Source organism: Myotis daubentonii, chromosome 9 (genome assembly GCF_963259705.1).
Source record: "Myotis daubentonii chromosome 9, mMyoDau2.1, whole genome shotgun sequence".
NCBI lineage: Eukaryota > Metazoa > Chordata > Mammalia > Chiroptera > Vespertilionidae > Myotis > Myotis daubentonii.
Window position 1 is genome coordinate 85,417,835 of NC_081848.1, and position 27,944 is coordinate 85,445,778.

At 61.6% G+C, this 27,944-nt stretch overlaps 3 protein-coding genes across 3 annotated transcripts; 2 read left to right on the forward strand and 1 right to left on the reverse strand.

Moving 5' to 3' along the window:
• Positions 1-13,965: 13,965 nt before the first annotated feature.
• Positions 13,966-27,823, forward strand: LOC132241845 (interferon-induced transmembrane protein 3-like). The gene is made up of 3 exons (XM_059710815.1): positions 13,966-14,076; positions 26,710-26,957; positions 27,504-27,823. The coding sequence occupies exons 2-3, from the start codon at positions 26,772-26,774 to the stop codon at positions 27,669-27,671; spliced, it is 354 nt and encodes a 117-aa protein (XP_059566798.1). The 5' UTR covers positions 13,966-14,076; positions 26,710-26,771; the 3' UTR covers positions 27,672-27,823.
• Positions 14,069-15,143, forward strand: LOC132241834 (interferon-induced transmembrane protein 1-like). Its single transcript, XM_059710803.1, has 2 exons — positions 14,069-14,332; positions 14,821-15,143. The coding sequence occupies exons 1-2, from the start codon at positions 14,069-14,071 to the stop codon at positions 15,010-15,012; spliced, it is 456 nt and encodes a 151-aa protein (XP_059566786.1). The 3' UTR covers positions 15,013-15,143.
• On the reverse strand, positions 17,026-19,449 carry LOC132241846 (interferon-induced transmembrane protein 3-like). Its single transcript, XM_059710816.1, has 3 exons — positions 19,405-19,449; positions 17,880-18,244; positions 17,026-17,303 (listed from the first exon to the last, which is right to left on the reverse strand). The coding sequence occupies exons 2-3, from the start codon at positions 18,063-18,065 to the stop codon at positions 17,145-17,147; spliced, it is 345 nt and encodes a 114-aa protein (XP_059566799.1). The 5' UTR covers positions 18,066-18,244; positions 19,405-19,449; the 3' UTR covers positions 17,026-17,144.
• Positions 27,824-27,944: the final 121 nt, after the last annotated feature.

The window sequence follows — 27,944 nt, forward strand, 5'->3', positions numbered from 1 at the left end:
CCCAGGATGGGGCGTGCAGGAGGCAGCGGATCAATGATTCTCTCCCCCAACATGGTTGTTTCTGTATCTCTCTCCCTCTCTGAAATCAATAAAAAAATATATTTAAAACAAGGACAGTCTGGAAGGGGTGGGAGGTGTGGCCACCAGTGCGCTGGTGAAACCCGCACTGAGCTCCGCGGACCAGAGGATTTAAGCCAGTGGTTCTCAACCTTCCTGACGCCGGGACCCTTAACACAGCTCATGTTGGGGTGACCCCCGACCATTAAGTTATTTTCGCTGCTACTTCATCACTGTCATGTTGCTACTGTTATGAATCCTCATGGAAATATCTGATATGCAGGATGTGTTTTCATTGTTACACATTGAATATAATTAAAGCATCGTGTTTAATTACAAAAACAATATGTAATTATATGTGTTTTCCGATGGTCTTAGGCGACCGCTGTGAAAGGGTCCTTCGACCCCCAAAGGGGTCGCGACCCACAGGTTGAGAACCGATGATTTAAGCAGAAGCGGGACAATGGATTGCAGCAGATTCTGGGCCGGATCCGCGGGGACCCCGGCGGCTCCGTATCCATCCGCCTGGTCACGGGACCCGCTGCGGCCGGGACTCTCCCTTTCTGGCTTTCTCGGTCCCTGCGCGCCACTTCCCGCTTCGGTTCTGTGGGTTCGGGCCCCTGGGCTGCAGCCCCCCCTCTCCCCCGCCTCCCGCTTCGAGTCCGCAAACGTCTTCTGCCGCGCGCGGGGCTCCGTGCGGCTCCGCGGTCCGCCCGCTGCGCACCGGCCTGTCTCCCAGGCCCGCCTCCCCTCCCCAGCGGCCCCCGAGGGACCCAGCCCCCCAACACCCCGCAGGGCTGGGTGCCCCGCAGGGCCAGGAGCCAAGGTGCAGCCCAGTTCCCGGAAGGCGCCTCCCTGTGGACGTTGGGGCGCAGCCCCCCCGGGCTCGGACCTGAGGACCGTCTGGGGCGCCCTGTGGCGGCGCTTCTGAGCGGCACCCCGACGCTGCTGGGGTCCCACGGCCCGCGCTCCTGCCGCCGCCCCCTCTCTCCGCGGGTCCAGGTGCAGAGCGAGCACATCCCCCCGCGTCCGGGTCTCTGTCTCCCAGCCGCAGGGCCACCTCCGGGCCCTGAGCCCCATCCCGGGGGCCCTCCCCCCAACCCCCCCACCTTCTAGCAACAACAGGCCGCCTCGCCCGCGCACGTGACTTCGGGGAAACCGAAAACTTCTCCCCCGAAAGGCGGAGCCTGGGAGGTGACCACCGCGCCCCGCCCCCTGCGCCCCGCCCGGAACCCCCAGTTTCCCGGTCCAGCTCCCAGTTCCCGCGCCCGTCCTGGCCCTGCCTCACGCCCGGCCCCCAGTTCCGCGGGCGGTCCTGCCCGCCCTCCCCTGCGAGCCCGTGCGCGGACCCCAACCCCCGCCCCCCGCGCCCCCGTTCGATGCTCCGCCCCTTCCTGCGACCTGGGGTGTGGGGTGTGGGGTGTTGGGGGGTCCCGGGCTGCAGGCACGCGAGGCTCCCGGGACCTCCTGACGCCTCCCCCGCCCGCGGCCCGCGCGCAGGGTCTGGTGGCGAGCACCGGCCGCTCGGCCTCCAGGAGGCGCCCGGAAAGGGGCCGCCGTCTCCGGACGCAGCACACGGGCCGCCCGACCGCCCCGGCCCCGGCCCCGGCCCCGGCCCCGCGGGCGCAGACCCCCACCCCGGGCCGGCGCCGCCCACTCAGGGGAGGGCCCGGCGGCCTCGCGCGGATCCTCCCGCCTCGCGTGGTCCTGCGCCGCCCCCTGGTGGCCGCCTGGCAAACTGCGAGCAAACAGGGCGAGGAGTGGGGTCCCCCCAGGAGCTGTTACCAGTCGCCCCCGGCAGCCCCCGGATCCCAAGTCAGGGCGGGGCCAGGGCCCTAGGGGAGCCGGACAGGAAGAAGCCGGGAAATTCCTTGCGAGGGGCAGGGAGACAGTTAAACAGCGGCCGCAGCCCCGGCACCGCTGGCGCCTCACCAAGGCCCCGGGAGGCAGCAGGAGCCCCGAGAGCGCCACGTGCCAACCTCCCCAAGGACAGGCGGAGCTAAGGCGGGTGCATCGGCGTAAAACTGATGAATATTCTGTTCATCATCCCCAAACTCCCAGCCTTTAAAGCCCTTTAAAACGAAGGTCCCCATGTCCACTGTCCCGCCCAGGAGCACCCCCCCACCCGAACAGGCCAGCACCCCCTAACCCAGTGGTTCTCAACCTTCCTCACGCCGCGACCCTTTCATACAGCTCCTCATGTTGTGGTGACCCCCAACCATAAGATTATTTTCGCTGCTCCTTCATCACTGTCATGTTGCTACTGTTATGGATCGTCATGTAAATATCTGATCTGCAGGATGTATTTCCATTGTGACACATTGAACATAATTAAAGCATCGTGATGAATCACAAAAACAATATGTCATTATAGATGTGTTTTCCGATGGGCTTAGAACCGCTGCCCTAAATTCTATGGGGCCCAGGAGTCTTGCAACCAGGCAGCAGCGGGCAGCAGCGGCTCCTCCTGGCAAACCCCTGAAGCTGTCCCCATGGCCTGGGCAGGAGGGGGCGGGAAAGAGGAAAACGGAGAGGCACAGGGCGCTCTGGGAGGGAGAGGCACGGTTCCGGTTCCGGGATGGCAGGGGCGGCCCCAGGGGCGGAGCTCAGGAGAACAGCAGCTCCCGGTGTGTCCTCTCAGGCGGGGTCCTGAGTGGCTGGCGGCCCCAGGGGCGGAGCTCAGGAGAACAGCAGCGCCCGGTGTGTCCTCTCAGGCGGGGTCCTGATTGGCTGGCGGCCCCAGGGGCGGAGCTCAGGAGAACAGCAGCGCCCGGTGTGTCCTCTCAGGCGGGGTCCTGATTGGCTGGCGGCCCCAGGGGCGGAGCTCAGGAGAACAGCAGCGCCCGGTGTGTCCTCTCAGGCGGGGTCCTGATTGGCTGGCGGCCCCAGGGGGCGGAGCTCAGGAGAACAGCAGCGCCCGGTGTGTCCTCTCAGGCGGGGTCCTGATTGGCTGGCGGCCCCAGGGGGCGGAGCTCAGGAGAACAGCAGCACCCGGTGTGTCCTCTCAGGCGGGGTCCTGAGTGGCTGGCGGCTCCAGGGCTGGAGCTTTACTCCGGGCAGCGGGCCCTGACCTCCGCGCGGCTGGTTTGCTGCTGACCTGGGCCTGGACTACAACCGAGGCCTGGATGTGATCTCCGTCCGGGAGGGGAGGCCAGGGGGTCCCGACCTCTTGACCGGCCATAAGCCAGGGGAGCAGTCAGGCACCCTGGGGCGGGCTCCCACCCCACAGCTGATTGCCCCTACCGGGCCCCTGGGGCTCCCGCCCTCGACCTTCTGTACCTGTGCCCCTGGTCCTTGCTCTGCTCACATCTGTCTGACTGCCCACAGCAGACCCACTGGGACGGTGGGAGGGGCCAGGGGCCGGGCCAGCGTCCCAGGAAGAGATGGCTGCGTTTCCCCAGGTTCCTTTAGCGCTGCCGGACACCCCCAGAGTACCCCACCCCAGCGCTGCCGGACACCCCCCAAAATTCTCACCCCAGCGCTGCAGGACACTCCACTTGTTAAACAGCTAAGGGAGAGCCGAGCGGGGTGCAGAGGAGCTGGGGCGCAGGGCAGTTTGGGCGCAGGAGGTTGGGGAAGCAGTAAGAAGGCCCAGGCCGCCCTCATGGAGCTTAGAGAGCAGCAGGGAAAAGGCAAACAGACCCATAGACTGAGAACTTCAGAATCCGTGAGGAGGGGACCAGGGCGTGTGCTGTGTGAGCTGCAATGAGGGAGGGGGCCCAGGGCGTGTGCTGTGTAAGCTGTAATGAGGGAGGGGCCCAGGGCGTGTGCTGTGTGAGCTGTAATGAGGGAGGGGGCCCAGGGTGTGTGCCATGTAAGCTGTAATGAGGGGAGGGGCCCAGGGCGTGTGCTGTGTGAGCTATAATGAGGGGAGAGGGCCCAAGGAGCCTCCCAGGAAGAGAAGTGGGTGCGAGCCCAGCCCCAGGGACCCAGCAGAGGAGAGGGCTGTGCAAAGGCCCTGTGGTGAGCAGGTCTGTTCGCTGCCACAGAGGAGGGCACCAGAGGGAAGTGGTTGGAGGCCAGGCTGGAGGCGGGGCAGTGGGTGTCCTGTGCCCCTCCCACAGGCAGAGGGGGCACCTCGCTCACCATGTTGGTGAGGAGATGTGGGTGCAGGGAAGGGGCAGCTGTGGGACCATTCCAGGGTAACATGGTTCCCAAGCTGGGCTCTATGGCTGCCACTCAGCACACCCTGACCCAGAGCTGTGTGTCCTCCTCGAACCCAGGCGAGGGGGTGGGAGCAGGTGTGGAGGGAGGGCCTGCACCAAGGCTCCTCCACCTTGTGATTTGAGATGCGCCCGCCCGATGCCCTCTCTCCTGGCTTAGCGAGCTGTCCCCGAGGCCTGGAGGCCGCAGGGCCAGGGCCGAGGGCTGGGAAGGCGGGCACAGGTGGGAGGAGCGTCCCCAGGACTCAGCGCGTTTGCTGAGCGCTCACCGCCGGCTGTGGGGGGGGGATGGCTCCATTTGTCGTGTTTGCCACTTTCCAGGGAGTTTAGAGCCCTGGCTCGCTGGGTTGAGCGTCGTCCATGCACTGAAAGGAGTGGCCAGTGTGAGTGTGAGTGTGAGAGGGCACACGTGTGGCTGATGGTGAGCGAGTGGGCGTGTGCACACATGTGCATAGGTGGGGGCAGGGCTGGGGGTATGGAGCCCATAGAGGCTGACTTCAGTGCAGCCCCGCCTTCCAGAGGGCCCACTTTGCTGGAGGTGCCGCCGCTCATCCTGGGAGCCGGGCGACCCCACCACTGCTCCTCCCCACCCTTGCCTCTCCCCAGCCCTGCCCCTCCCCAGCCCTGCCCCTCCCCAGCCCTGCCTCTCCAGGCCCATGGTCCTCATGGGCCATGGAGAGCCTGTCCTGTCTTAGCCGCTCCTGGGCTGAAGGTGGGGGACAGCACCGGGGCCCAGCCTGGAGCCACACCTGCCCCAGAGCCTCCACCCACTTCCCAGCCTTGTGGCCACGGTACCCATGTCCATGATGAGAACATGGAGGCCCCGAGAGGGTAGCCAGGCAGTCAGTGAGGGCAATGAGGGAAGCCCGCATTCCGAGGCCGGGTCACTGGGCAGGACTTCATGTGGGCACTGGCCCCGGGAGGAGCCTTCCAGGGCCTGGGCCACGGCAGGCAGAGCAGAACGAGTGTGTCTGTGCGTGTGTGTGTGTGTGTGTCTGTGCATTGTGTCTCTGCATGTGTGTGTGCATGTGTGTGTCTGCGTGTGTGTGTGTGTGCAACTCAGGGGAGGTGGGAGCAGGACCCTGTCTCCTGGCTCAGTCCCACCTGCCTCTGCTGGTCTCTCCCCCACCTTCCTGGACATAGAACCCCTGCCCCCCCAGCCACACACCCCAGCCCTCCCTCTGGGACCCCTGATGACACCCAAGTTCCCCACCCCACGACCTTGCTTGGCGACCTTGCTTGACACCTGGTCTCCCCACCACAGAGGAGGGGCCAGGTGAGGAAGGAGGAGGGGCCACATGAAAACGGGGGAGTGGACACGGGATGTGCTCATGTGGCCATGGGTGTGGTTGTGGCCACAGGCCAACCTGGCTAGCTCAGGGGAGGCCTGCACGGCGGTTTTGCAAACTCAGAGACCTAAAGTCACCGCAAGGGATGGTCTGAAATGAAACTTTAACTAAAAGCAGTTTATAGTGAGCAGTCCTGTCCTTGCCAGGATCTCCCCTGACGAAGGTCAACTTCATCTTAACTGAGACTGTTGTCTTTTTGCATCTAAGGTAACATCCCTGTGGACTGTCAGGGTAACTTGTAACTTCCCTTTTCCGGACCCGGGGCAGAAACCGCAGATCCCCGGGTGTCACTGTCACCCTGTGAATTGTGGACGGTGACCTCTCCTGCCCGCACCTGAGCGGAAGAAGCAGGTGTCCATCCTTTCGCTTTTTATCCAATCCCAGAGCTAGCCCTTGCTTTCTCCCGCCCCCCTAAGTATCACCGATGGAATTCATGTAACCCGCTCCCGTCTCCTCTCTGATTGTAATGTGAACAACAAGATGCAAACCCGCCATTCTCCGGAGCGCTGGCCCAATCCGTTGAGACCCTGCTTCCCAGCGATTGTTGACAGTCCGGCTCAAATAAACTCACAAAATTCTTTATTTTAAAAAAATATATTTTATTGATTTTTTACAGAGCGGAAGGTAGAGGGATAGAGAGTTAGAAACATCAATGAGAGAGAAACATCGATCAGCCGCCTCCTGCACACCCCCCACTGGGGATGTGCCTGCAACCAAGGTACATGCCCTTGACCAGAATCGAACCTGGGACCCTTCAGTCCTCCGGCCGGCGCTCTATCCACTGAGCCGAACCGGTCAGGGCCTCACAAAATTCTTTACAGGTTTAATGTTTTTCACGTTAACATGGTCAGGTGAACACCCAGTGCGACGGCCACAGCAGGAGGGAGCAGTCACGTGGACAGGGGCGGGGCCACGTGATCACATAAGAGTGGGCACGTGGACAAGGGAGCGGGGCCACGTGAAGATTGAAGGGATGCGGCCAGGAGCCCCCAGAAGTGGAAGAGGCTGGAAGGACCCTCCCCTGGAGCCCCCCACGGGAGCACAGCCCAGACACCCCGATTTCAGATTCTGGCCCCAGAACGGGGAGAGCACGTCTTCCTGTTGGTTGAGGCCAGTTTGTTGTCATGGGAGCAGCAGCCCCAGGACATGGACCCCTCCTTGTCCCTCCTTGTGGGGCTTTGACCGGGTTCTGGGAACAGCTGAGCCCTGTGCCCCGCAGAGGGGACCCCCTAGATCTCTCACTGCAGGGCTCACAGGGAGACCATCCCTGTGTCTGTGCCTCGGCCCTGCCTCCCGCTCCCCTGGGCTCCTCGCAGCGACGGTGCAGTGGGCACAGCAGGAAGGCTGCTGGGTGGGAAGCGCAGCCACGGGGCTCAGGGACTCCCCGCTGCCTTGCTGAGCCGCCCCCTCCCCTGCAGGAGGGTGCAGGGTTCCCCCCAGCCCGCCCTCCCCTCCCGGGCCTCCCCCTCATGAGTCCAGCCTGGGCCTCCGCTCCCTGGGGCACCTGGGTTGACAGGAGCTGACAGCTGGGTTGTCATCCCCATATTCCAGATGCCAAAACTGAGGCTCAGAGGGGGGAGCAGAGGTCCCTACCCCCAGCCCCCTCCCCCTCCACTCAGCCCAGCTCACAGGCGGCTCCCCAGCGGCCCTGGTTGCCATGGTATTGGAGGAGGAGGAGGGGTAGGGGGAGGGGCAGGGGGAGGAGGAGGAGGAGGAGGAGGAGGAGGGGCAGGGGGAGGAGGAGGAGGGGATTTCTGAGACTCAGTCCCAAAACACCCACAGCTGGCCCTCCTTCCTGTCCCTCTCCAGCTTCGAAGCCCCCTTTGGGGCAGGTGGGCGGGGCCTCTTCCTGGCCCGGCAGCGGGGAGCACAGGAGGCCAAGGAGGCAGAGGGACAGGAAGTGGGTTCTGGACCCCACCTCACCCAGCACTTTCCTGGGCCTGGGCTCCAGGCCTCCCCCAGTTCCCGGACCAGGCGGCTCTTTCCCGCCTCCCTGCCTTGGCCCCTGCGGCTCCCTCCCCCTGGAAGCCCTTCCTCACCCTTCAGGGCCCAGCTCGGCTTGATTTATTTATTTTAAAAATATATTTGTATCGATTCCAGAGAGGATGGGAAAGGGAGAGAGAGATAGAAACATCAATGATGAGAGCGAATCATGGATCGGCTGCCTCCCGCACGCCCCCCACTGGGGATCGAGCCCGCAACCTGGACATGTGCCCTTGACCGTAATTGAACTCGAGACCCTTCAGTCTGCAGGCCGACGCTCTATCCACTGAGCAAACCGGCCAGGGCCCAGCCGGGCTGTAACTCCACTGGAGAACCTCCCCCTAGTCCCTCGGGGCTCCCCCTGCACCCCCCGCGGTCACAGCCGTTTTCCAGATGACCCTCTCCGGGGCGGTGAGGTCTTGGGGTGCTAGCTCTGCCTTTGTGCCCCAGCCCCTGGCACAGACAGGTGCTCAGTAAATCCCAAAGGAAGGGAAGGAGGGAAGGAGGGAAGGAGGGAAGGAGGGAGGGAGGGAGGGAGGGAGGGGAGCAAGGGAATCTCTCAGGATCCGAGGGGATCTGGACGGTGAGCACCTGGCACGGGGCTGGGCCCGGAGCAAAGCCCACTCCCTGCGCCGCCTCCACCTGAGCCTGGGCCCCAGCACCTTCCGCCTCCTCCGATCGGACCCGGCTCAGGGGTCGTCTCCACACCCGCAGGCCTGGGTCTGCTGCCCATTAGGATGCGAGGTCATGACACCAGGAGGCAGACGGGCACTTGGCTTCATCAGGAGCTGGTGTGACTGGGGGAAAGGCCTCCATCCTAGGAAATCCCGGACTGTGGGAGCTCGCAAGGGCCTGAGGGCTGACCTTGAGCAGGGGTTTTCCCACTGAATACTTCCTGCAAACCAAGCCTTACCTGAGGCCATTATATAAAACAGGTGGGAGCTAAGCTGCTTGGGGCGAAGGGGTGGGCGCCTGGGAGATGGGACCAGTGTCCCCTTCCGCCTGTGGCTCTGGGTCCAGGGAGATGGGGGTTGGGTTGGTCCTGGCGGTGGGAGGGGGCAGCCAGGAGGGAGGGGGAGCGCTGGGCAGAGTCCAGTGGCTGACAGTTACTAACTGGTACAGAAGGGCTCCAGTATCTTCAGAACTGCGTGTTCCTGTCCATGTGGCTGGGCCAACGAGCTCATCTTCCACAGCAAGAAGCCAGTCTATATACGCACAAAAACGAAAATACGTCCTCGGAGAAAATCATGGTTTCAACCCTTCATGTCCTCACAGTTTCTTTTTTTAATCTTGAAGGGATATTTTAGGGCAAGTGTCTCTGGCCTAGAGGAAATACTTTGATGAATTCAGCAATTCCATCAACTTCTCCTTTTTGTGTGAAATTCAAGTAGAATTAAATGTAAGATTGTAACCGAAATATGACTGTTATGGTTTTATAGAAGTATCTCTCCCCATCGGTTCCTTGCCCAGCCTCCTCTTGGTCTGTTTGCATATTAAGTTGTCCAAAATGATGTTCCCCGAATGTGATGGTTATTCTGGCTGATGGGACAAACAGAGCAGCTGCCCAGAGGCACCTAACGAGGGGGCGGGGCCACACGATCCGCCGGAAGTGTGCACGTGACAGGGGGCCGGGCCTAATGATCAGCTGCAGGTGGGCTGGTGAACAGGGGTGCGGGGCCAGGAGATCAAGGGGAAGCCAGCCGGTTTGAAGCCCACAAGTGAATTTCTCTTCCAGGTAAAATAAAATCTGCCAGGGGAGGCAGGCGGCGGAAGCCAATGGAAAAATAACGGTACTTGGTCATCTAAGCCCCAGAAGGCGGGGGTGGGAGAATGGGGGGGTTTCTCCACACGTGGCCCTCGCTCCACTGAGGCAGGACTCCGCCCTGCTTAGCCGCTGGGAGGGACCACGGGACAAAGAGCCGCCGCCCAGAGGCCCTGGTGCAGGGACAGGACCCCTGTCGCTGGGGGTGCAGGAGGGGGTGGGGGAGGGGGAGGCCCATCAGAGCACATGGCCACAGGGTGAGGGGCCGCTTACCCAGAGGTCACAGGTGAAGGAGACCCAGGCTCTGGGCAGTCCAGGGTTCCCTTTTCGCTCTGCCTTTCCACCGCTGTGTGCCCTCCAGGAAGTCACTCGCCCTCTCTGTGCTGCAGTAGCCTCACCTGTTCAATGGGCCACAGCTGCTCCTCACAGGAGTGTGGGGTGATGGTGTGTGCGCCCCACGGGCCCTGAGGGCATTCCGCTTCCTAGTCAGCGCCGGGCCTCCCCCCTCCCTCCCCCAGCCTCCAGGGACCGCACAGGCCCCTCTGGGCCTCTGGCATGGACTCCGGACGGCCCACTGCTCTCCTGTCTCCTTTCAGTCCCAGCTGTCAGGTCCCAGCAGGAAAGAGGGCGCGTGCAAACGATTTTCTGGAAGGACTTTGGCAGAGGGGCTGTTGGCAGGTGTGGGAGCAGGCGGACAGCCAGCAGGGAGGTGGCTCCCGGAAACAGAGACCCTCCAAGGTCTCAAGGAGGCAGAGCCAGCTGATCACAGGCAAGTGGGCACCTGAACAAGGGGGCGGGGCCAGGGCAACAGCCGGAAGTGGGCAGGTGATGGAGAGGGCGGGGCCACGTGAAGATTGAAGGGATGCGACCAGGAGCCCCCAGAAGCTGAAGAAGCAGGAAGGACCCTCCCCTGGAGCCCTCCAGGGAGCACAGCCCAGACACCCCGATTTCAGATTCTGGCCCCAGAACGGGGAGAGCACCTCTTCCTGTTGGCTGAGGCCAGTCTTCCTCATAGGAGCAGCAGCCTCAGGAAATAGGCCCTCCCTGCCCCTCTGTAGGGCGCGGCTATAGGGCTAAGCCTCAGACTGACCTGTTGGCAAAGCCACAAACAAGTCCCAGCTTAGAGGGCACAGTCCTCTTGGCATAATTAGGCTTGACCTTATGACGCTCCCTAGATCCTTCCTAGGAAGCTAATGCGCTGTGGGAGGTGCAGCAAGTGCTGCCAAAACCAGTGAAACTCACAAGAACATTATAACTATGGTGACCACCACCTTGTTTACCTCTGGCTATAAAAGAAAGGCTCAGCTTGCCTCTGGACCTCTCTCTGTGGCCTCAGCCACCACAGTTCACGTGGACCACACGGAGCTGGTGGGGAACGAGCCAGGCGGTTTTCTTTCCTTTTCTTTTCTTTTTTATATATATATTTTATTGATTTTTTACAGAGAGTAAGGGAGAGAAGTAGAAAGTTAGAAACATCGATGAGAGAGAAACATCGATCAGCTGCCTCCTGCACACTCCCCACTGGGGATGTGCCCACAACCCAGGTACCTGCCCCTGCTGGTTTGATTCCGGTCAAGGGCACATGCGGGGGTTGCAGGCTTGGTCCCCTAGGCCGTTGATCAATGATTCTCTCTCATCATTGATGTTTCTAGCTCTCATTCTCTCTCTCTTCCTCTCTGAAATCAATAAAAATATATTTTAAAAAAACTTAAAAAAGAATCAATAGACATATTCTCCAGTGAGACTGCAAATAAATAAATAAAAATACATAAAACCCAGCAGGACTGCCTTGAGAGTGCTCACGGCGGCGGGGGTGGGGGGTGGGGGGGTGAGGGGCGCACTGAGACCCAGTTTCCCAGCGGGAGGGCGGGCGGAAAGTGGACACCGAAGGGCAGGGCAGGTGCGGCCCTGATGCTGGGCAGCGGGAGGGCCGTGTGCACAGGGCTCGCGGCCAGGAGGGCCAGCAGAGGTAGCCCGTTTGCGAGACCCGGGCAGCTGCAAGGCCAGCGATCACAGGCGGAGGACCTGCAGCAGGACGTCAGCGCAGAGCGGCCGCCAGGGAACATTCCTTAACGAGGGAGCAGACAGAGGCGGACCAGACCGACGCCAGGACACTGATCTGGGACCAAGGTGCGCCCCGCCCTGGGAGAGCGGGGACTTTCCCATCTATGGTTCCGGGGCATTTACAGCGTTTACAGCATTCACAGGAGAAGCGGGAAATGGTGCTCCACCTGATCCCACCCTCCCAGGGGCTCCCCAGCTGCACCAGGCGCTCAGAGGCGCCGGCAAAAAAATGTAATAATAAATTTTCAACTTATTGTTAAAATATAATAAATTCATGATCTTGAAATAGGAAAGGATTTCTTAAGAAAGACACAAAAAGCACTAACGCTTCAAGGGAAATACCATTTCAAATACATGGCGCTGTCTTTGTTTTCTTTCTAATATACTTTTATTGATGGCAGAGAGGAAGAGAGAGGGATAGATAGAAACATCAATGATGAGAGAGAATCATTGATCAGCTGGCTGCCTCCTGCACAGCCCCTACTGGGGATTGAGCCCACAACCCGGGCATGTGCCCTTGACCAGAATCGAACCTCGGACCTTTCAGTCCACAGGCCGACGCTCTATCCACTGAGCCAAACTGTCCACCGAGCACAGGCCGTGGCCGCAGGAGGAGGACGTCCGGACGATGTCGGGGCCCTGTGGAGGGTAAAGGCACCCAGGAGCGCACCCACCCCTCCCACGGGGGTTCTGATGGGGCAAGCGTCTGGTTGAGTGCGGGCATTTGGGCTCAGGCATTTTCCCCAGCAGCCCCCAATTTAGGGGAGGGAAGAACCCCGTGTTGAGTCCAGATGGAGGTCTGGGGGGTGGGGAGGAGAGGGGACCCTTGGCTGTGGTGGCCCCGCATGGATCTGGAAACCTGAGTGGGGGCCGTTTGATGAAGAAGTGCAGCCCTAATCCCCACAGCCTGCTCCCCACATCCCCATCAGACCCTCTCTGTTTCCTTTTTAAAAAAATGAAATCCTGCCCTGGCCGGTCGCTCAGTGGTTAGAGGGTCGGCCTGCGGACCGAAGGGTCCCGGGTTTGATTCCAGTCAGGGGCACGTACCTCGGCTGCAGGCTCCTCCCCGGCCCCAGCCCCCGTTGGGGCAAGTGCAGGAGCCAACCAATCGATGTGTCTCGCTCACATCGATGTTTCTCTCTGTCCTTCCCTCTCTCTTCCACTCTCTCTGAAAATCAATGGGGAAATATCCTTGGGGGAGGGGGAGAAGGAGAAGACAGACAGACAGAAAGAAATCTTTTTGCCCGGCTGGTGTGGCTCAGTGGTTGAGTGCTGACCGAAGAGGCTGCCGGTTTGATTCCCGGTCAGGGCACAAGCCCAGGTGGCGTGCAGGAGGAAGCTGGATGTTTCTATCTCTTTCTCCCTCTCCCTTCTTTCTCTCAAAATCAACAAAAACATCTATTTTTAAAAAAACATTTTTTATTGATTTCAGAGAGGAAGCGAGAGGGAGAGAGAGAGAGAGAGAGAGAGAGAGAGAGAGAAACAGCAATGGTGAGAGCGAATCATGGATTGGCTGCCTCCTGCACGCCCCTACTGGGGATCGAGCCTGCAACCCAGGCATGTGCCTTTGACTGGAATCGAACCCGGGACCCTTCAAGTCCGCAGGCCGATGCTCCATCCACTGAGTCAAACCAGCCAGGGCCACAAAAACATATTTTAAAAATAACATGAAATCTTTGGAGGTCTCAGGACAAGTGGAAAATGGCTGTCAGGGGACACCTAGAGACAGCGCTCCTGGCTCCCTGAGCCACGTGGCCAGGCTGGAGGAGACTCCAGGTCAGAAGACACCGCAGACGGGGCCGCGCTCCAGAGCGACATGGTCAGTATTCTCCGACCCTTGCCCAAGGTTTTGTACACATGGGGACAGAACCACGCATGTCAGACTGTGGTCCTAGGACCCTGGAGATGGACAGCTGTCACCCATGCATCACTCCTTTTTTTTTTTTCTTTAAATATATTTTATTGATTTTTCACAGAGAGGAAGGGAGAGAGACAGAGAGCCAGAAACATCGATGAGAGAGAAACATCAATCAGCTGCCCCCGGCACGCCCCTCATGGGGGATGTACCCGCAACCCAGGCACATGCCCTCGACCGGAATCGAACCCGGGACCCTTCAGTCCGCAGGCTGACGCTCTATCCATTGAGCCAAACCGGCTTCGGCCCGTGCATCACTCTTGATGTCCGCCCGGGCTGCGAAGACTGTTCACAAGCATGTTGCCTCTGCTTGTGTCTGGAGTTCTCCACCTTGAGCGTCAGAATCACATGGACGCTTCCTGAGAGCAGATAGTGGGGGGCAGCCCAGGGTTCAGATTCTGTGGCTCCCGGGTGGGGCGACATTGCTGCTCAGAGGTGCCCTGGGGACAACCTTTGTCCTGTAAAAACTTAGGTGCAAAGTAAGACACAGAGAGTCAGTGCATCCAGAATCAGATTAATTATTGGCTCAGGCGTGTTCCCCAGCAAGGCCACAACCCAAGGCTCCTGGGTTCATCAGGAAGGGCCGCTAGAAGGACCTTGAGAACAGCAATGCCATCACTCCCCCGGAGAACACGACCATAAAGTTTTATGAGACACTCACTCATCCTCTCACACCCTCCAACCAGCCAATTACCCCTTAAACACCAGGAAGCAGTCACTTCAGAGGAAGCAGGAGACCCTGAGGGCCTGAGCAGTCCCAGCAGCTGCAGCCACAATGCTCAGGTCTCTGCCTCAGGACACGTCCACGTCCACGTCCTTCACCTGGGACCCCACACCCGCCCCAAAGCCGGAGATGTTCAGGGAGCAACACGAGGTGACCAACCTGGGGTATCCCCAGAACCCAGGGCCCGTGAGGTCCACCGTGGTCCAGGTCCAGGCGGACACCGTGGTGCCTGACCACGTCGTCTGGTCCCTGTTCAACACCCTCTTCTTCAACTACTGCTGCCTGGGCTTTGTGGCGTTTGCCTACTCCGTGAAGGTGGGTGCAGGGGGTCCCCGGAAAGCCTGTGGGCCCCCACAGGGGTGCTGCGCAGACGGCCTTGGGATCGGGGAGCCCTCATGAGCACCCTCTGTGCGGATGTGCTGGGGGTCAGGCGGCGGCTCACCCAGTGAGCGTCCGCGTGGGGCTGCGTGGAAGGGCCTGCGGCCGGGCGCCACCTGTCTCCACTCCCTGGAGCTCTCCTTTCTGTCCCAACCACAGGGCTCCGTCCTCCACACCTGCCCCTCAGGCCTCAAGTCTGGTCCATTGCTGTTCTCTCCTGAGGCCCTGGAGAGGCTGAGGGGCTGGGAGGGAGGCCCCCCTGGCCTGTCCTGCTCAGGCTCCAGGGAACAGGGAGGGGGTCCCTGAACTGGCTGAGGGCAGGTGGAGGCTGGTCTGGGCAGGGAGCAGCCAGAGCCCGGCCTGAGTCACAGCACCCGGCTGTCCCCAGGGCCCGTCCACACCCCTCACCATCCCTTCTCCTCCAGTCTAGGGACCGGAAGATGGTGGGAGACGTGATTGGGGCCCAGAGCCATGCGTCCACCGCCAAGTGCCTGAACATCGTAGCCCTGGTCTTGGGCCTCCTTCTGACCATCGGACTCATTCTTCTCCTGGCCTTTACGTTCCCGCCATACTTTCAAGCAGTGCAGCAGGGCATGCGGAACAGCAGAGGCTTCTAGTCGCCGCCATGGCAGGTGGCCGAGTCCTCCCAACCCCCTGCTGGCCCTCCCGGGCGCCCACCCCTTCCCCCTGCACTTGTGCACACACCTGTCTGCAGCTGAGCTCAATAAAGTGCACCTGTGCGTGACAATGCTGGCCTTTCCTGGGCAGGGGCACTGCCCGCCCCGCCTGCCCCTGTACAGCCCCCCTTGCTGCTCTGAGGGGTCCTGGCACTTTCTCCGATGGTCCTGGTTGCTGGCCTCCAGCTGGGAGCAGCGGCTGCACCAGGGGCCTAGGAGGGGGGTCCCTCCTTCCCAGTGTCTGACCCTGACCCAAGGGGCACTGGGCCAGCTCACCCTTGGCCCTGAGGACAAGCCTGGCTGACTCTGAGCAGCTGGGAGCAGCGGTGCTGGGTGAGGGCGGCCGGCGGGTCCTCTGGAGGCCACGCTGTCTGCACGTGGGGTGCAGGGTGCAGCCCAGGCCCCAGCCCCTCCTGGGCGGCCCTCCAGCCCACCAGCTCCGTCCTGGCTCCTCTGCAGGGGGCAGGGTTAGGGGCAGCCAGTGGCCCGGGAGGGACAGAGGGGTCAGCCCCGATGGACAGGAACCGAGAGGAAGGACCGATCCTCCCACCAAACCGTCTGGGCCGCTGGCTGGAGCTGCCGGTGCCAGGAAGGGCCCCCAGCCGATGGGCGCCCTGGGGCTCTGGGCCTGAGCCTTTGCCTGGGCCCGGGGTGCACATGGGGTGGAGCCGTCCTCACCGGGACCCCCATGCCCTGCACAGGCGCCTGGAGAGGCTGGAGAAGGCCCCGGGGCTGGTGTCGGGGACGTGAGCCGCCTCCAGGAGCCTTGCCCTGGGGGCGAGGTGGGTCCTGCTGGCGCTGCTCTGTGGGCAGCAGCTGTCCCGCCGCCAGAGGGAAGGACAGCCCCCACCCACAGCCCCGGTGACAGCCCCGCAGCACCTGATCCTGGGCCCCGCGTGGCGCTTTGTCTGTGGGAGTGGGGATGCCTCGCGGGAGGGTGCCCCCGGCCGGGGAGGGTGGGCGGTCCCGCGTCGGAGCCGGAGGGACTGAGGCCCAGGGAAGATGTGTTGTCCGGGGTCTGATCGCGGAACGGCTGCTGGGGCCGGACACGGAGGACCAGGCGCCCCTCCCCCCACAGTGGGCGTGGCTTGGAGGATGGGTGCGGAGGGGACCTGGGCAGGGCCTGGCGGATGGGGGCGGGGCCTGGCGGATGGGGGCGGGGCCTAGCCGATGGGGCGGGGCCGGATGCGGCGGAGGGACCAGTTGCGCCCTCCCTCCGGGCCTCAGGTCTAGGCCGCCCGGACCCTCCGCCCCGCGGAGCAGCGAGTGTTTCCCGGGCCCCGAGGCGGGGCCGTCCTCCCGGGGCCTGACCCCCTCCTGCTTCGAGTGGGACCCCTGGGGACCGGGGCGTCCCGGGGAGACCCTGTGACTCTCCGACCCGCAGGCCGCCCCCTGGCATTAGGGCGCTGCTATTGGGCAGAGAAGGGGGCGCAGGTGAGGGGTGGGAGGGCCCACGGCTGGTGTCCGGCTGGTGTCCGGTGCCCTGGGAGCAAGGGGCAGGCTTGGCCGGCCCCCCTCCCCCGCCGCCCCGCTGGTGGCAGCAGGGTCCGCCCTGAGGCACCCTGAGCGCCCACAGGTCTGGAATCCTTGACTGACCAGGTTCGGCTCACTTCCGGTCAGGGGTCACCTGGGCTCTCTCCACCGGTGGCCTGTCCCCTGCGGCCTCTGGAGCCGATGGGGACCTTGGGGGCCACTGTTCCCCAAATGAACTCGTCCTGCGTCAGGGCTCAGCCCTCTGGGAAGGAGGGACCCCCGCCCCCCTCCACCCCCCCCACCCCCCCCCCCGCCAGCCGTTTCCATGCGTTGCCCCCAGCTTGGGGCCAGGTGCAGGTCAGGCCCGAGGACACCACCACTCTCCCCCCCACCACCCAGGGCAGCAGGCAGGGGCAGGCGGTGGGCTCCGTCTCAGGGGCTCTCACAGGACCCTCCCCAGGTGGAAACACAGCATCGTCACCAACACCGGCTTTATTGAGCGCCAGCGTAGACACGGGCGTGGACACAGCCGGGAACACGCGACAATCTCCGCTCGCGGCAAGTCCCAGTGGCCTCGCTAACGCTTTCTGACGTCACATTTACAGGGACCTGTGCGAAGCAGGTATAATGATGAAACGAATGAAGAAAATGACCAGCACAACAAGGCTAATGGTCAGCGCCCAGATGTTCAGGCACTTGGCGGTGGACGCATGGCTCTGGGCCCCAATCACGTCTCCCACCATCTTCCGGTCCCTAGACTGGGGGAGAAGAGATGGTGAGGGGTCAGGACGGGCCCTGGGGACAGCCGGGTGCTGTGACTCAGGCCGGGCTCTGGCTGCTCCCTGCCCAGACCAGCCTCCACCTGCCCTCAGCCAGGTCAGCGACCCCCTCCCTGTTCCCTGGAGCCTGAGCAGGACAGGCCAGGGGGGCCTCCCTCCCAGCCCCTCAGCCTCTCCAGGGCCTCAGGGCTCCTCTCCCCCTGCCCTGGCCCCTGTGCTGGCCTCTCCCCCATCAGGGGCCAGGGTTTCCGAGTTCCCTTGTTCTCCCTTCAGAGCCTTGAGGCCGTGTGGTGAGTCTGAGAGATGTAGTTCCTGGTGTTGTCAGTAGAGAACAAAGGCTGACACAGCCTCAGCGTGACCTGCACACACACACACACACTCACACACACTCACACACACAAACACACACACACTCACACACACAAACACACACACATACACACACACACACACCGGCTCCTCAATCCCAAGGGTCATCTGGGCAGCACACCTGCATGGGCGCTCACATGCCTTCCAGGAAGCCTCCCTTCCTCCTCCCCCCCTCCCCGCACCCACCTTCACGGAGTAGGCGAACGCCACGAACCCCAGGCAGCATATGTTGAAGTAGAGGGTGTTGAACAGGGACCAGACGATGTGGTCCGGCACCCCGGGCTCATCCTGGACGTGGACCACGGTGGACATCACGGGCCCTGAGTTCTGGGGAGCCCCCAGTACAGACACCTCGTATTCCTCCTTGATCATCTCCGGTTTGGGGAGCAGGTGGGTCCCAGGTGAAGGAGGTGGATGCTTCCCGAGGCAGAGACCTGAGCCGTGTGGCTGCAGCTGCTGGGACTGCGCAGGCCCCGCCTTCCCAGCGGGAGCCTGATTTCTCAGAAGTGCCCGTTTCCTGGGGTTTTCAACATGGGTGACTTGGCTGGTTCCTAGGAGGGTGGACGAAACCCATGATGTCAGGTGACATAGGGCAGATCGGGAGGAAACCTGAGGTTTACCGTCGTCTACGTGCGCGTTTCCTGGTTTCCTGTCTGCGTCACTCAGGCCAGGTCTGGTCTCCTCTAGGATTCGGTGGGCTCTGGCGGCTTTTCCCAGCCAGCAGCCACCCATCCCCCCAGCCCAGGCCCAAGCCCGTGCGCTCACCCCCATGCAGGGCCCTGCTTGTGGCCCCGTGGACCCCACACTCCTGGCCCAGGGTGAGGCCGCCCCACAGCCCACCCTCGGCTGGCCCAGGCCTCTTCTCAGAAGCCCCACCCTCGGCTGGCTCAGGCCTCTTCTCAGAAGCCCACGCTGCAGCAGGTGGGGTGGTGCCTCCTGGTTGGGCCTGGACCCAGCAGCCCCTGTTGCCTGTCTCAGGGGGCCCTGCAGGCCCTCTCGGGGGGCGGGGGGGGGGGCCGTGAACAAGGACATGGGCGCTGGATGCCGGAGGAGGCGGCTGGGGTGGGAGAGGGAGGATGCTGGGCATTTGGCAGCAGCCTCCAGGCGCAGGTCGCAGACTGTGCGAGCCCCGCTCTCCTCCCTCCCTCCTGTCCCCCATCATTCCGCATAGTGTTGTTGGGTGGCTACAGGCAGAGCGCGAGGTGGGAGGTTGACTCCGGTCTTCGGGCCCGGTCCCTTCTCGGGGAGAGGTTGGGGCACGGAGGAGCCGGGACACAGCTCTGTGTAGACTAAAGGGTCGCCATCCGCAGGCCTCACCTGCGCGGGGGCGGGTGTGGGTGCCCACGGCCCGAACCTGGCCTGGCCCTCAGGACCCATGGCCTCCCCTTGGCAGCGCAGCGGGTCAAGGCTGCAGGCCAGCCTCCCGGTGCCCCATGGTCCCCGAGGCCCAGAGGTCTGGCCTCGTGCGGGGCCTCTCAGCTTCCAAGCGCTGGTCCTGTGAGCGCCTCCCCTGGGCCCCGCAGGTGCCCGCGGCGGCCGTGTCCACGGGAAATGGTCCCGGTGAAAGAGCTGGTGTGGCCTGTGCTCCCTGGACCCACTGACCCAGCGGCGGCCCGACTGGCGGAGCCGCGTGCACTGGGCAGTCCGGGGCGTGGAGGGGGAGCCTCGCCTGGCGCCTGGTCTGGAGAGAGGGCAGGGGGTTGGGACACACCTGCTCAAGGTCCTGATGGCTGCACAGGCCAGTGCCGGGGGGAGGGGGGAGAAGGGGGCGGGGGGGGCAGCCCGCCCACCTGGACTGTTTCCCTGGGGAGCCGCCCCGGGCTGATGAGGGGGCGTGGGGGGTGCAGAGGTGACAGTGACGTGGGGTGACCAGTGGCCGGGACCTGCTCCCGGGATAACCTTACTTTCCATTCGTGGAATGACGGCAGGCCGCCACCTTCCACCACGTCTGGGACGCGTCAGCCTTATTTCTTCAAATACTGTTTCTGTCCCTCGACGCCCGGGGCACCGTCATTCACCGTCACACGCTTGGTGAGGCCATGGCCCCGACGCTGAGCTCGCTTCGCCTCGCCTCGTTTTTCCTTCTGTGCCTCGTGCCGGCCCTCACTGGCCGGGCTCAGGGCCACGGGCTCTCTCTCTCTCTCTCTCTCTCTCTCTCTCTCTCTCTCTCTCGCTGCCGGCCCGGTGGACGTGCTCATGGTTGTGGTATTTCCCCCACAACCTGTCTGCGCTGTGTGGATGGCTCTCTCTGTGTTGACACAGTCCATTGGGGCGCTTTTCTCTGGTTTGTTCGATGCGGTTTTCTCCGCTTCTCTGAACGCATCCGGGAGGAGATTTCACCTTTTTCTAGTGGATGCCTGTGTGGGCTTCCTCAGACACGACTCCTGCTGACTCCGCCCCCCGCGGGTGGCCCGTGGCTTCCCGTCCATTGTCAGAGCCCCTGGGGGAGGACTGGGCTTTGAAAACCCTAAAACGCGGCCGTTGGAACGGAGGCCCCCCCCCCCCCCCCCGGGCACCGCTGCTGCTGCTCGTCAGTGCCACCTCTTAGGTAATGGCTTTGTCCTGTGTGACTGTGTCGAAATCTGTGGTGAACAAATGTTTGGACACAGATTACTTACATGACTGAAACCGGTAAGCCCCACTCTTTACGGGGGGTGTGGGGGGGTGTCAGGGAACATGTCGGGGCGCACCCGCAACACGAAGGCGGCCGCTGAGAAACCTGAGCCTCCCGCTCCCGGAGCGGGGAGCACGGGCCCGGCCCCGACTTTCTTGAGCCCGAGCACATCCCCACACGTGTGTCCGGCTTCAGGGGGAATTCACACGACATACAGTCAGCCGCTCGGAAGTGCACATTTCAGCGGCGCTTACTGGACTCACATGCTCTCCGGCGTCAACTTTTCTTCACCCCAGAAGAGCATCCAGAGCCCATTAGGTAACCACCCCCCACTTCCCGGTCCCCCGTCTCGGGGCGCCACCCAGCTCTGTCTCCATGGCACTGCCTGTGCCGGTGGAGCCTGTGAAAGGAGTCGTACCCTGTGTGACCTTGAGCCTGTCTTCCTTTCCTTTGCCAAATGCGTTTGCGGGCCACCCGGGTAGGAGCACGTGTCAGGACGTGGCTCCTTGTCCGCTGCCTTTGTTTGGTCTCTCCCCCCATTGCTAGGCACCTGGGCTGTGCCACTCTGAGGCCAGAACGCTGCCCTGACGACAGTGCGTGCGTCGGTCCGGACCTGCCTTCACGGCTCCGTACTCGCCTGGGGTTAGACCTGCTGGGTCTCGTGGTCGCTCTGTTTGGAGCCGGGGCTGCTGCCCCATTTCATGTCCCGGCAGCCCTGTGGGAGGGGTCGGCCCCTCTGTGTCCGCACCACGCGGCTCTTCCCTGGTATTTTGGCAACACCCATCCTCATGGGTGTGACGGTGGCTCATGGTGTTTTGATTTGCATTTGTAATCATAATGGTGACTATCTTATCAGATGCTGGTTGGCCATTTGTATGTCTTCCTTTCTTGAAAAAAAAAAAGTATTTTTAAAAATTGATTTCAGAGAGAGGAAAGGAAAGGGAGAGAGAGGGAAACATGGATGAGAGAGAAGCGTCGATGGGCTGCCTCCCGCAGCACCCACTGGGGATGGAGCCGGCAATCTTCTTGGAGAAATGTGACTCAAGTCCTTTGCCCTTAAAAACTGTCATCGTTTTTGTTTTCTTCTTTTTGTTAATCCTTCCCCGAGGATAGTTCCCCTCAATGGTTTTTAGAGAGTGGAAAGGAGGGAGGGAGGGAGAGAGGCATCGATGTGAGAGGGCAACATGGACCTCTGCCTCCTGCATCCGGCAGCACCCCTCCCCCCCCCCCCCCCCGCCTGCGCATGGGGTGACGCCCAGCAGCTGAGCCCCACGGCGGCCGGGGTGCGGTGTATATGCGTAACCGCGCGCCCCCCTCAAGTAGCCCCAGCTTCACAGGTCCTGCAGGAAACAGCAGGTGCTCCCGGCCCCTCCCTCCCGGCCCTCGGCCTTGGGCCACGGTGACCACGCAGTCCCGCTGCTTTCCTGTAACCTCACAGTCAGTCCTGCCCCCCCCCCCCCCATTCAGTTCAAAGAAAGAAGTAGAGTAGTTTTACCTCCATGTACTTCTCGGATGCACTGCTTTGTTGATGGGGATCAGAGTGCCTAGCCTATGAGTTTTCTCTCCGTCTGATAGACTTCTTTTAAAAATATATACGTTTTTATTGATTTCAGAGTGGAGGGGAGAGGGAGAGAGATAGCAACATCAATGAAGAGAATCATTGAGTGGCTGCCTCCTGCACGCCCCCTACTGGGAATCGAGCCCACAACCCCGGGCATGTGCCCTGGACCGGAATCAAACCCGGGACCCTTCAGTCCGCAGACGGATGCTCTATCCACTGAGCCAAACCGGCCAGGGCTCTAAGACTCTGACCGGGCAAGGCTGCGGACAAAACCCCTGGTCTTGTCTGAGAAAATCCCTTCTCCTGGACTTTCGCGGGACACGTGCACTGGGTGGAGAGGTCCAGGCAGGGGGGCTGTTCCTGTCTGTTCAGCATTGTCAGGGTTTCCCCTCGCCTCTCGCTCTGTTGTCTCAGAGGTGACCTTCGATGCGGTCCTTACCTTTCATTTTCTAGAGATGGGGTCTGTGGGCTTTTGACTGTGGTTTTTCAATGTTTTTGCATTTTGAATAGGATATGCTTTGGCGTTTTTTTCTTTCTTCTCCCCCCGCCCCACCCCCCGCCCATCGTGGAATATCCCATCATTAAGGCTTTCCCCCTTAACGTCTGCACTGCCCAGCATTAATATAAGTGCAAAAGCAAACTTTTGGTTAATGTTTCATGGAGTATATTTTTCATTTTATGAAATTCAAACGTTTCTAGCCTTTGCTCAAAGTTTGTATCTGTTAGGTCGGAGAGAGCCCAGGATCGGACACATGCAGACGTGTGACGAGATAATGGACTCCCCCGGCATTTCTAACAGACCAGTGTGCCAGACACAGATACCGGGGAGTTACTATAGTAACCAGTCCAAGGGAATAGTGACCAATCAGAGGAGATATCAGGGCACCAGGATCGGCAGGCTTTATAAGCCACAGGGAAAAGGAACTCGGTGGAAGCCTTTCCCTCTCCCCATGTGGGAGTCTGTACTTGTTCTTCAATAAATTTCCACCTTTGCCCTGACCGGTTTGGCTCAGTGCATAGAGCGTCGGCCTGCGGACTGAAGGGTCCCGGGTTTGATTCCAGTCAAGGGCACATGCCTGGGTTGCAGGCTCAATCCCCAGTAAGGAGGCGTGCAGGAGGCAGCCGATCAATGATTCTCTCTCATCATTGATGTTTCTCTCTCTCTTTCCCTCTCCCTTCCTCTCTGAAATCAATAAAGATATACTAAAATCCTATCTAATAAAAGAGAAACATGGTAATTAGTGTACGGCCGCTACCCTTCCCATTGGCTAATCAGGGCGATATGCAAATTAACTGCCAGCCGAGATGGCGGCTGGCAGCCAGGCAGCGGAAGCGAACATGAGGCTTGCTTGCTTCAGTGACGGAGGACTCCAACATTCCCGCCTGCCGCTGCTGGCCTCTGAGCTGCAACTCTAAGCAACTATGTTACAAATATAGAAGCTAAACAAAACCCCAGAAACCTGCTTTCAGCGAGCCCAGGATCTCAGAGCTGGAGTTATACATTGTTTCGATTATAGAACCTAAACAAACCAGATACCTGCTTTCAGCAGCGGAGGCCTCAGAGCTGGAGCCAGAGCTAAAGCTGGCCCAGAATAAAAAAAAAAAGAAAAAAAGGAGCAGTTGGGAACTTCAGTCACCCACCAGCCTGAAAACAGCCCTTAGCCCCTCACCCAGACTGGCCAGGCACCCCAGTGGGGACCCCCACCCTGAAGGGTGTGTGACCAGCTGCAAACAGCCATCATCCCCTCACCCAGGCTGGCCAGGCACCCCAGTGGGGACCCCCACCCTGATCCAGGACACCCTTCAGGGCAAACCAGCCAGCCCCACCCATGCACCAGGCCTCTATCCTATATAGTAAAAGGGTAATAATATGCCTCCCAGCACCGGGATCAGCGGAGCCGAGAGGCCTCCCGGCACCGGGATCAGCGTGACAGGGGGCAGCGCCCAAACCCCCTGATTGCCCTGTGGCTCTGTGTGTGACAGGGGGCGGGGCCACAACCTCCCTATCCTCTCTGCTCTGTTCGTGACAAGGGAAGGCGCCCCAAACCCCTGATCAGCCCTGCTCTGTGCCTGATAGGGGGGAGCTCCCCAACCCCCTGATCGCCCTGTGGCTCTGTGTGTGACGGGGTGCGGCGCTCCAACGCCCCTGCCCCCCATGGGCCCTGCTCTGTGTGTGACGGGGTAGAGCCATAACCTCCCCATCAGCCCTGCCCTGAGTGTGACAGGGGGCAGTGCCCCAACTTCCCTATCGGCCCTACTCTGTGAGTGACAGGGGGGAGCTCCTCAACCCCCTGATCGGCCCTGCTCTGTGCATGACAGGGGGGAGCTCCCCAACCCCCTGATTGACCCTGCTCTGTGCATGACAGGGTACGGAGCCCCAACCCCCGGGCCCTGTTCTGTGCGTGACAGGGGGTGGCGCCACAACCTCCCCATTGACGCTGCCTTGAGTGTGACAGGGGGCGGTGCCCCAACCCCCCAATCGGCCCTACCCTGAGCGTGACTGAGGGTGGCATCGCAATCTCCCGATCTGCCCTGCTCTGTGCATGACAGGGGGCGGTGCCCCAACTCCCCAATCAGCCCTGCTCTGAGCCCGACCAGGGGCTGCACCTAGGGATTGGGCCTGCCCTCTGCCACCTGGGAGCAGGCCTAAGCCAGCAGGTCGTTATCTCCCGAGGGGTCCCAGACTGCGAGAGGGCACAGGCCGGGCTGAGGGACCCCCCCTTCCCCCCTGAGTGCACAAATTTTTGTGCACCGGGCCTCTAGTAATAATAATAAAAGGCAACGCCGTACCATTGACCATAGCCACAAGCTGTGCTTGACGCCCCTGTGACAGTTGTTTTACGGCTGAAAGTTTGTACCTTTGGTTCCCTTCACCCACTTATCCTACCGCCTCTCCCGGCAGCACCAGTCTGCACACGTGGGCACAGGGCCGGCACCAGCAGCAGCACGGGCTGAAGCCAGCGCCGCGGGGCTCGTGCTGTGCCCGGGGCAGGATCTCGGTCCCCGAGGGCAGAAACCAGGGCAGCATGTGACTTCCTCCACCTCGAGGCCCGGAGGCACCTGGACCTCGTTTGGAGAAGGTGGCCCCCAGGGACCGGCCAGCGACAGGCGGACAGGACCATCGGCTCCCGTTGCTTCCCGGCCTTCCTGCCCGGGAGAGCACTTAGCCGACGTTTCTCAGGGTGTGGACGGGGCCGCGGATCACTAAGTGTGGGTCCTCCCCTTCCCTCCGGCCGCGATAGGAAGCTCTCGGCCGATGTCCGTGTCCACGTAGGAAACATTCAAACCTGTAGAGAACGTCTGTGAGTTTATTTGAGCCGAACTGCTGACAATTGGCGGGAAGCAGAATGCCCAGGACTCGGGTGAGGGCTGGGGTGAGGGCTGGGGTGAGGGCTGGGGTGAGAACTGGGGTGAGGGCTGGGGTGATGCTCTGGAGAAAGGAGGGTCTGTGCCTGTTTACAAACTGCCGTCGTGAGAGGAGAGGTAGGTGGGCTCCGGAACTCCACTGAGATGGGTCAGGGAGGCGGGAGAAAGCACAGCCGGAGACACATTGTGCACAAAGGTGGGTATGGGCAGCACACGTCCACAGGGAACACGGTAACAACGCGGATTTAAGGTCTGCCCTGGGGCGTGGCTGTGCCCTGTGGGGCCTGGGAAAGGGGGCGTTACCCTGACACCCCGAAGGAATATCACCCTGGATGCAAAAGACAGACAGGCCCCGTGAAGTCAGTGGTTCTCAGCCTTCTGGCCCTTTCAATACAGCTTCTCATGCTGTGACCCAACCATACAGTTATGTTCGTTGCTACTTCATCACTGTCATGTTGCTACTGTGATGAATCGTCATGTAAATACCTGCTATGCAGGATGGTCTCAGGCGACCCCTGTGAAAGGGTCGTTCGACCGCCAAAGGGGTCGCGACCCACAGGTTGAGAACCGCTGGTGAAGGTAAAGACTGTCTTTTGTCTGGGAGGATTCTAGCCCAGGATTTGACTACCTGCCTTAAGGTGCTTTTAGTTAGAAAGTCTTAATTTCAGACTAACCTTTGTGGTTACTTTAGGCCTCTGAGTTTGCAGGCCTCCGTGCCCCCCCTCCCCTTCCCCGCCCCCCAGGCCTCCCTGGAGCTTGTAGGACCGGGGATCGAACCTGAGACCCAGGTACACGCCCTTGACAGTGGGAATCAAACCCACAACCCTTCAGTGCATGGACCAACACTAACCACAGAGTCACACCGGCCAGCGCTTAGCTGTTGGTTTTTGAAAACTGGAGGCTCCACGCGGGCCCACCCTTGTCCCCCATGAGGCATCAGCTTGCACCCTGTGGTGGGGGGGTGGGGGTCCGTCTCTCAATGAGCAGGAGAGCGAGGGCCAGTGGGGACATGGCCTTGGGGTCTGGAGAAAATGCCGGGCAGGGGACCCCAAATACACTGGCCCCCATGATCAGATGGGCACCTTCAGACTCGGGGGTAGTGAGAGGAAGGCTCAACCAAGGAAAAAGAAGTGGATCAGCACAGAGCTTCCTCCCGGGCTGGAGTGCGGGTCGGGGTGATGACAGGTGGGGCCCTGCCTGGCGGGGGTGGGTGGGTGGGGAAACGTCCCCAGGGCCCAGCACAGCCTCCCTGAGAGGCCAAGACAAGTCCTGACTTGAGTGCCAGGGTGGGCAGCCCTCCCCCGCGGCGGACCACAGCCTACCTCCCAGGGCTCTAGCATAACGTAATCTCCTAGGAACAAGTCAAATCACCGATTTACGAAACACCCGGAAACGGACACGTCTGAGAAATCAGTTACCCCAGGGAGGGAGGGCGGGGCCTGCGCTGTCCCAGCAGCTGCAGCCACACGGCTCAGGTCTCTGCCTCGGGAAGCATCCACCTCCTTCACCTGGGACCCACCTGCTCCCCAAACCGGAGATGGTCAAGGAGCAACACGAGGTGTCTGTGCTGGGGGCTCCCCAGAGCCCAAGGCCCGTGATGTCCACCGTGGTCCACGTCCAGGCTGACACCGTGGTGCCCGACCACATCGTCTGGTCCCTGTTCAACACCGTCTTCTTCAACTACTGCTGCCTGGGGTTCGTGGCGTTCGCCTTCTCCGTGAAGGTGGGTGCGGGGGGTCCCCGGAAAGCGTGTGCGCCCCCACAGGGGTGCTGCCAGACGGCCTTGGGATCGGGGATCCCTCGTGAGTGCTTTCTGTGCGGATGTGCTGGGGGTCAGGCGGCGGCTCATCGTGGGGCTGCGTGGAGGGGCCTGCGGCCGGGCACCACCTGTCTCCACCCCCTGGAGCTCTCCTTTCTGTCCCAACCACAGGGCTCCGTCCTCCACACCTGCCCCTCAGGCCTCAAGTCTGGTCCAGAAAAAGGCAAAGTCCTCAGAGATGCTGAGCCCTGGGAGGGGGGCGGGGAGGCCAGCAAAGGGGCCAGGGCAGGGGGAGAGGAGCCCTGAGGCCCTGGAGAGGCTGAGGGGCTGGGAGGGAGGCCCCCCTGGCCTGTCCTGCTCAGGCTCCAGGGAACCAGGAGGGCGTCCCTGACCTGGCTGAGGGCAGGTGGAGGCTGGTCTGGGCAGGGAGCAGCCAGAGCCCGGCCTGAGTCACAGCACCCGGCTGTCCCCAGGGCCCATCCAGACCCCTCACCATCTCTTCTCCCCCAGTCTAGGGACCGGAAGATGGTGGGAGACATGATTGGGGCTCAGGACCACGGGTCCACCGCCAAGAGCCTGAACATCGCGGCCCTGGTCTTGGGCATCTTTATGACCATCGGACTCATTGTTCTTGTGGTTTTGTACCCAGGACTCTTCTATGTAAGGATAGGGGCCTAGCAGAACGGCAGAGGCTTCTAGTCGCCGCCATGGCAGGTGGCCGAGTCCTCCCCACCCCCTGCTGGCCCCCCTGGGTGCCCACCCCTTCCCCCTGCACCTGTGCACACACCTGTCTGCAGCTGAGCTCAATAAAGTGCACCTGTGCGTGACAATGCTGGCCTTTCCTGGGCAGGGGCACTGCCCGCCCCGCCTGCCCCTGTACAGCCCCCCTTGCTGCTCTGAGGGGTCCCGGCACTTTCTCAGATGGTCCTGGTTGCTGGCCTCCAGCTGGGA